The 8654-nt window shown below is 43.7% G+C and overlaps 1 protein-coding gene across 1 annotated transcript; it reads left to right on the top strand.

Moving 5' to 3' along the window:
- Positions 1–5370: 5370 nt before the first annotated feature.
- LOC138885302 (uncharacterized) lies at positions 5371–7553 on the top strand. The gene is made up of 4 exons (XM_070166238.1): positions 5371–5739; positions 6004–6183; positions 6363–6892; positions 7490–7553. The coding sequence occupies exons 1-4, from the start codon at positions 5371–5373 to the stop codon at positions 7551–7553; spliced, it is 1143 nt and encodes a 380-aa protein (XP_070022339.1).
- Positions 7554–8654: the final 1101 nt, after the last annotated feature.

The raw sequence follows: 8654 nt of genomic DNA, 5'->3' as shown, positions 1-8654 counted from the left end.
GTGCTAAAATATAAAAATCTTGGGGAGGGTCAAAAATCACATGTCTACAACTATAGCCGTAGCTACTTCTCAGGCAGGGGGAGGCAATCACACACCCGCCGCTCGCACACCTGAGCAGGTCGTGTAGGAACTTCAGACGTCGGGGGCATATCCAGCCCAGCCGATTGCAGCTGCTCAGGACTATGTAGTTCCTGCCATGCCAGAGGATGAGCAGCGTAGGTTGTAGAGGTTTGGTAGACTTCAGCCTCCTACCTTTAGTTGTTTAGAGGGCGAGGATGCCCAAGGTTTCTTGGATAAGTGTCAGAAAATGATTCGTATAGTGGGTATTCCGGAGACCAGCGGGGTCACTTTCACTACTTATTAGTTTTCTAGAGCTGCCTTTACTTGGTAGGACTTTTGAGAGGCGTAGGCCTATTGGTGCAACACCCCTTACCTGGAAGCTATTCTCCATTCTCTTTCGGGAGAAGTATGTGTCGCAGTCTCGTAGAGAGGAGCTACGCAGGCATTTTGAGTGCTTGCGTCAGGGAGAGATGACTATGACGCAGTATGAGATGAGGTTCTCAGAGTTAGCTCGTCATGCTATTTGGTTGGTTCTGACAGATAGAGAGAGGATTAGAAGGTTTATTGATGGCCTCACTTATTAGCTTCGTATTCTCTTGACCAGGGAGAGGGTGACTGGTTCTACCTTCAAGGAGGTTGTGGATATTTCCCGTGAGATTGAGTCTGTTCGTCGCCAGGAGGGATAAGAGAGGGAGACCAAGAGGCCTCGAGGATCTGGTAGTTATAGTGGTGCTCCGTTGAGAGGTCATTTTCAGCACGGTAGAGGCTGTCCCTTCAGGCATGCTCAGCCAGCTCGCCCAAGTTATCGTAGGGCATCATCAGGTCATAGTTCTCCCAGTTCTCATCAAGGTCAGTTATCACTTAGTGCCCTTCCATCTTAGAGTTCGTCTCATGCTCCATCAGTTCAGAGCTCTTCTATGCCAGGTGCATTTGCTAGTCACTCCCGTGCGAGGGGTTCCCTTCAGTCCCCTTCTCCAGCACCTGGGAGTTGTTATGAGTGTGGAGAGATTGGCCATATTTGTAGGTAGTGTCCTCGTCGTCTTACGGGTCCATCTTAGTAGAGAGGTTAGTCATCGGCTTCAGCGCCAGTTACTTCATTATCACCCACCTAGTCAGCTAGGGGTAGAGGTCAGTCAGCTAGGGGTCGCCCCAGAGGGGAAGGTCGATCAGGTGGTGGTCAGGTCCATTTCTATCCACTTCCAGCTAGACCCTATGTTATTGCTTCTGATGCGGTTATCACAGGTATTGTTTCAGTCCGCCACAGAGATGCCTCTATATTATTTGATATCGGTTCCACCTTTTCTTATGTGTCATCATACTTTGCTCATTATTTGGGTATGCCCTGTGAGTCTCTTGCTTCACCTGTTCATGTATCTACCCGGTGGGCGATACTGTTGTTGTAGACCGTGTGTACCAGTCGTGTGTGGTGACTATTGGGGGTCTAGAGACCCATGTGGATCTTTTATTATTATGTATGGCCGATTTCAATGTCATTTTAGGAATGGATTGGCTATCTCCGTGACGTGCTATTCTGGACTATCATGATAAGACAGTCACCTTGGCTATACCAGGTGTGCCATAGATTGAGTGGCGAGGTTTGACTGGTTATGTTCCCAGTAGAGTGATCTCATTCTTGAAGGCCCAGCGTATGGTTGGGAAGGGTTGTCTTTCATATCTAGCCTTTGTGAGGGATGTCGGTGTAGAGACTCCCAGTATTGATTCAGTTCCAGTTGTGAGGGATATTCCCAATGTGTTTTCTGCAAACCTGTCGGGCATGCCACCAAACAGGAATATTGATTTTGGTATTGACCTGGTGCCGGGCACTCAGCCCATTTCTATTCCGTCGTATCGTATGACACCAGTAGAGTTGAAGGAATTAAAGGAGAAACTTCAGGAACTCCTTGATAAGGGGTTCATTTGGCCTAGTGTGTCACCTTGGGGTGCACCGGTTCTATTTGTGAAGAAGAAGGATGTCACTATAAGGATGTGCATTGATTATAGGCAATTGAACAAAGTAATAGTTAAGAACAAGTATCCTTTGTCTCGCATTGATGATCTATTCGACCAACTTCAGGGAGCGAGAGTGTTCTCCAAGATTGATCTCCGTTCGGGTTATCACCAGTTGAAGATCAGGGACTCGAATATTCTTAAGATAGCTTATAAGACTCGATATGGTCACTATGAGTTCTTGGTGATGTCTTTTGGGCTGAACAATGCCCCAGCAGCGTTCATGTATTTGATTAACATCGTGTGCCGGACTTATCTCGACTCGTTTGTCATAGTCTTCATTGATTATATCCTGGTGTATTCGCGTAGTCAGGAGGAGCACGCGGAGCATTTGAGAGTTGTGTTGCAGAGATCGAGGGAGGAGAAGCTTTATGCAAAATTCTCCAACTATGAGTTTTGGCTCAGTTCAGTGGCTTTCTTGGGGCACGTGGTGTCCAACGAGGGTACTCAGGTTGATCTGAAGATGATAGAGGTGGTTTAGAGTTGGCCCAGACCATCTTCAGCCATAGAGATTCATAGTTTTCTTGGTTTGGTGGGTTATTATTGCCAGTTTGTTTAGGGATTTTCATCCATCGCATTGCCTTTGACCAAGTTGACTCAGAAGGGTGCCTCATTTGTATGGTCGGATGAGTGTGAGGAGAGCTTTCAGAAGCTCAAGACAGCATTAACCACCGCTCCAGTGTTAGTTTTTCCATCAGCTTCAGGTTTATATACCATGTATTGTGATGCTTCAAGAGTCGGTATTGGTTGTGTGTTGATGCAGGAGGGTAGAGTTATTGCTTATGCTTCTCATCAGTTGAAGCCCCATGAGAAGAACTACCCCGTTCATGATTTGGAGTTGGCTGCCATAGTTCACGCGTTAAAGATTTGGAGGCACTATCTGTATGGTGTGTCTTGTGAGGTGTTTACTAATCATCGTAGCCTCCAGCACTTGTTCAAACAGAAGGATCTTAATTTGAGGTAGCGGAGATGGTTGGATTTACTAAAGGATTATGATATCACTATATTGTACCATCCGGGAAAGGCTAATGTGGTGGCCGATGCTTTGAGCTGAAAGGCGGTGAGTATGGAGAGTTTGGCATATATTCTAGTTGGGGAGAGACCTCTTGCAGTTGATGTTCAGGCCTTGGCCAATTGGTTCGTAAAGTTAGATATTTCGGAGCCCAGTCGGGTATTGGCTTGTGTGGTTTCTCGGTCTTTCTTATATGATCATATCAGAGAGCGCCAGTATGATGACTCGCATTTGCTTGTTCTTAAGGACAGAGTTTAGCATGATGATGCTAGAGATGTGACCGGATTTGTGTGCCTAATGTAGGGCCGGATTTGTGTGCCTAATGTAGATGGGCTTCGGGAGTTGATTCTAGAGGAGGCCAACTGCTTGTGGTATTCCATTCATCCGGGTGCCATGAAGATGTATCAGGATTTGAGGCATCACTATTGGTGTAGGAGAATGAAGAAAGACATTGTGGGATTTGTAGCTCAGTGTCTCAATTGTCAAGAGGTGAAATATGAGCATCAGAGACCAGGTGGCTTGCTGCAACAAATGGATATTCCATAGTGGAAGTGGGAGAGGATCACTATGGACTTTGTAGTTGGACTTCCACAGACTTTGAAGAAGTTCGATCCTATTTGGGTGATTGTTGATCGGCTGACCAAGTCCGCGCACTTCATTCCTGTTTGTACTACCTATTCTTCAGAGCGGTTGGCAGAGATCTATATCCAGGAGATTGTTCGTTTGCATGGTGTCCTAGTTTCCATCATCTCAGATAGGGGCACTCAGTTTACTTCGCAGTTTTGGAGGTCTGTGCAGCGAGAGTTGGGTACTCAGGTTGAGTTGAGCACAACTTTTCACCCTCAGACGGACGGGCAGTCCGAGCGTACTATTCAGATATTGGAGGACATGTTGCGTGCTTATGTCATTGATTTAGGAGGGTCATGAGATCAGTTTCTACCGCTTACGGAGTTTGCTTATAACAACAACTACCAGTCAAGTATTCAAATGGCTCCATATAAGGCTTTGTATGGGAGACGGTGTAGATCTCCAGTTGGTTGGTTTAAGCCGGGTGAGGCTAGGCTATTGAGGACAGATTTGGTGCAGGATGTTTTAGAAAAGGTGAAGGTAATTCAGGAGAGCCTTCGTACGGTGCAGCCGAGGCAAAAGAGTTATGCTTACAGGAAGGTTCGGGATGTGTCCTACATGGTTGGCGAGAAGAACCAGATACAGAACCTGGATATACATTTCATGTGAACTGGTTGAAGTCTGAAAATCAGCAAATGGATGAACGAACACAGAGAGGAACACAACAGGGACCTGGTGACCTGTCTCTTAGGGTTCTCCGACACAAGCATAAGGCAATGACTGTACGCAATCAATATAAAGAGAAACACAACAGGGACCTGCTCCCTTGGGGTTCTCTGACAGAAGTACAAGTCAAGTACACAGCTGGAAAGTAGTAGAAGAAAGTGACCATCTAGAAACTGTCACATAAGAGGAACACAACTAGGACCTGGTCCGTTGGTGTGTCCTGATAGAAGTACAAAGTCCACTATCCAGCTGGAACGCAACTGCCCAGAAGCGGTTGTGCAGACAGTATAGTAGTCACTTCTCTTTGGGAAGAAGCATGCACCAAGAGTTGACATCACTATCCTTTGTGCTATGTTTTGTGATAAAACAACCTGGTGCAAGGCACACCATTTTTGTGCATTCAGTGATATTCTCTCAAGAAACAAAATAGTATTCTTCCGGTATTGAAGTCACTGGTGCGTCAAGAACAAGAAGACAACTCCACTAAGGATCAGTTTCTAAATGAGTTTATGTACATCCATAGTTGAGTTGTAATCTTGTTATTTGTTCGTCGTTGTAATTCCTAGTTTGCTTTCTTAGAAGCGTTGTCTTAGGAACAAACCAAAATTCATAAACTTCTGAGTTTATGATGTGACTAGGGATAGTCATAAGTTTAAAGCCTTTTTAACTAGGATAGTTATATATTGGCTTGTGGTGGTTGCATCACAAGTTAGTTTGAAGTCTTTGCAATAGGGTTTTTGCAAAGTGGCTTGTAATAAGGAGATTGTAAGTTAGTAGAGTTAAAAGCCTACAAGAGTAGGTCGTGGTTTTTTGATCCCCTTGTGTGGGATTTTTCCACGTAGAAAATCTCTTGCCTTCTTTACGTTCAGTCTTTACTGCATTCTAAGCATCATCTCATAGAAGACCGGGTACTCTATAGTTTGGTGGACTCATATAAACTAACAATTGGTATCAGAGCGGGTTTCTCCTATCAGGCTAACACCTAGGAAGGATCCTCAATGGCTGCTCCACCAAACTTTGAAGAAGGACAATCAACCTATAGACCTCTCAGATTCAATGGTCAATACTATGGCTGGTGGAAGACCCTTATGCATGATTTTATGATGGCAGAAGATTCAGAGTTGTGGGACATCATTTGTAATAGTCCACTTGTTCCCATGAAGAAGCTTGAAGAAACAGGACCATTGGTGCCCAAAGGGAGAAGAGAGTATAGTGACATTGACAGAAACGCTGTAGAAAAGAACTATCGTGCCAAGAAAATCTTGATGTGTGGCATACGACCTGATGAGTACAGTAGAGTATCAACTTGTGATACTGCCAAAGAAAAATTGGAAGCTTTACAAATCGCACACGAAGGAACTACTCAGGTCAAACAATCCAAGATCGACATGCTCACCACTCAATATGAGCTCTTCAGGATGAAGAATGATGAGTCCATACAAGATATGCACACAAGATTCACCTCCATCATAAATGAGCTTCTCTCACTTGGAGATGTCATTCCCAGAAATAAGCTTGTAAGGAAAATCCTCAGTGTTCTACCTGGGTCTTGGAAAAATAAGGTAAATGCCATCACTAAAGCTAAAGATCTACAGACTCTGACCATGGATGAGTTGATTGGTAATCTGAAGGCATACGAGATGAAAAGAAAGAAAGACAATGAAAGAAAAGAGCCCAAGAAGGAAAAGAACCTGGTGCTTAAGGCTGAAAGCAGTGATTCAAGTGATGAAGATAGTGACATGGCCTATCTTACTAAGAGATTTCAAAAGATACTTCGAAGAAATGGTGGTATACCAAATTGGGGCAGTCAAGTAAAACAACGAACAACGAACTCTGTCATAAATGTGGAAAGTTAGGGCATTTCTTCAAAGACTGCCTACTCGCAAAACAGGAGCAATACAAGCAAAATCCTGACAAAGCAGAAAAAAGGAACCTGGTTCCAGATAAAAGATTCAATCGAAAAAGTGCTGCAGACAATATCGTTAAGTAGGCTTTTGCTGCTTGGGGAGACTCCTCAAGTGAATCTGAACAGGAATTAGATGCAGAAAACAGTTCCATGATGGTAGTGGAAACTGAAGCAATGAAGTACGATTCACTATTCACGCTGATGGCCCAGTCAAATGATGATGAAGAAGAAGATGAAGACGATGAGGTAAACTCCAGGGATGTTCAGAGAAATCTAAAATCCTATTCTTCTAAGAATCTAAGTTCTTTATCAAATGTCCTAATTGATGCTTATTATAGCCTCATAAACGATAAGGAGATCCTGACCATAGAACTAGGAGAGGCACAACAATCTAGAGATGATCTAGTGGTCTGTGTAGTAGACTTAAATGAGGCCATAGCTAATCTTGAAAAAGAAAAGGAAGCCTTGAATGAAAGAATAACTAGCATTGAAAATGAGAGAGACAATCTGATGGTAGTAGTTGTTGATCTAAAAGAAACAATAGAAGGCCTTAACAATGAGAAACACACCTTAGAAGAAAAAGTTGCATCTACTGAAGAAGAAAGGGATGACCTGTTAGTAATATGCACTAATCTAGAGGAAACCATTGAGGGACTCAATAGATAACATAGGAATGTGAGTCTTGGGAAAGTAAAGGAAGTAGCGAGTGAGACACACATCGTGCTTGAAAAGGAGTTAACTGTTGTGGAAACCAGTCTCTGCAGTAAACTCGAGAGAAATCAGCAACTTCAAGCTGAATTGGAGAAAGTAAGAAATGATCTTGAGAAATCTCTGAAGTGGACCTAGTCCTCAGATGTTGTCACTGCCATGTATCTCAACAACAGTGGGAACAAGCAGGGCATCGGGTTCCAAAGGGAGAAAACTCCATACAACCCGCATAGCAAGTATGTCACTATACCTAATAACTGGCTATGTACCCACTGTGGGAACAATGGGCATTTTAAAGAAAATTGTCAGGCCAGAGTTCAGTCTACTCAGAAAAACAAAGTGTTTACTGATGGAGTGACTACTAACAAAGGGCCAGGTACCACTTGCAAAAGGCAGATGTTGCCTGCATGGACTAGGAAATCCCTCATTCATCCTTTTTTATCATAACAAGGGACCCAAACTAGTTTGGGTTCCTAAATCTAACCCTTGATTTGCATGAGCAGGAACAGTGAGAGGAAGCGGACTGTGATGGACTATGGACAGTGGATGCTTAAAGCACGCAACTGAAAACATCATGAATCTCTTCTCACTGAAAGCCTTGTAGGAAGGGAATTATCTTTAAGAAGGAAGTAAAGGGTACATTCTCAGTGAATGAAAACGTAGAAAGGTTCTTTTGGCACTCAAGTGGGAATGTGCACTATGTGAATGGCCTAAAAAGTGCAGTCACCAATCTGATAACTTGCCAAGTGGTCTCAGTGGACAAAGGAAACAAGAACATCTACTCCAACTAATTATGAATCTCCACAAGCTGGTGGTATGAGATGAGTGAAGTCGCAACCATGGCATGAAGGATTGGTATATGCAAACTTCTCACCTCTGAATAAATTAACTCAGCAGGACATGGTTTGTGGTCTGCCAAACTCAAGTGTCACCTGGAGATGAGTTCACAAAATGAAGGAGGAGGGGGGAAGGAGGGATCACGCATAATTTCTCAACACTCAAGGACTCCACAGCAAAATGGTATTGCTGAAAGAAAGAACGGAACTGGAAAATTCTACATGGACAATGCTCATCGACTATGGAATCACCAAGAAATTCTGGGCAAAAGCAGTAAATACTGATTTCTACATGGAGAACAGGTGTCGAATCAGGTCCCTCCAGAATCAAAACCCACCATGAGCTGCCAAATGGATGAAAATTCCATGTTCTCGACAATAGGAAGGATCTTCTTGGGAAGCTCAATGCAAAAAGACGAGCGAAGGAATCCTTCTAGGGTACAATTCACAAAACAAGGCCACAAAGTCTCCAACAAAGGGCACACTAAATGGTAGAAGGTGCTCATTGGGTATTTAACAAGACACTTTCCCTTGCCAAGAAAGAAACGATGATGATCAATATGATAAACCAACCCTGTCTTTGGGAAATATCTGAGGCTTCAAATAAGGAGGATGATAAAATGAGTAAGATAAAGGAGACTGGCAAAAGACAATGCAACATCATCCTCTACATCTCACAAAGAACCTGGTACGTCACCTACTACAACTGAAGCTGAAGGAAGTGTGAAGATGCAGCTCATTGCACTGCACAAGCAGCAGAACACAAAGTGTGGGGAAATCAAATTAACCTCCACATCTCCCTCTTCAATCAAACTTCTGTCTCAAATTGGAA

Source organism: Nicotiana sylvestris, chromosome 2 (genome assembly GCF_000393655.2).
Source record: "Nicotiana sylvestris chromosome 2, ASM39365v2, whole genome shotgun sequence".
Taxonomy (NCBI): Eukaryota; Viridiplantae; Streptophyta; class Magnoliopsida; order Solanales; family Solanaceae; genus Nicotiana; species Nicotiana sylvestris.
This window is presented reverse-complemented; position numbering and strand designations above follow the sequence as displayed.

What these genes read in the sequence shown, in the direction of transcription:
- LOC138885302 (XM_070166238.1), top strand. Translation starts at nt 5,371, where the DNA reads ATGGCTGCTCCACCAAACTTTGAAGAAGGACAATCAACCTATAGACCT. An exon ending in CACACGAAGGAACTACTCAG is followed by an intron (nt 5,740 to 6,003) that starts GTCAAACAATCC and finishes GGTAATCTGAAG; the next exon opens with GCATACGAGATGAAAAGAAA. An exon ending in TACCAAATTGGGGCAGTCAA is followed by an intron (nt 6,184 to 6,362) that starts GTAAAACAACGA and finishes ATCGTTAAGTAG; the next exon opens with GCTTTTGCTGCTTGGGGAGA.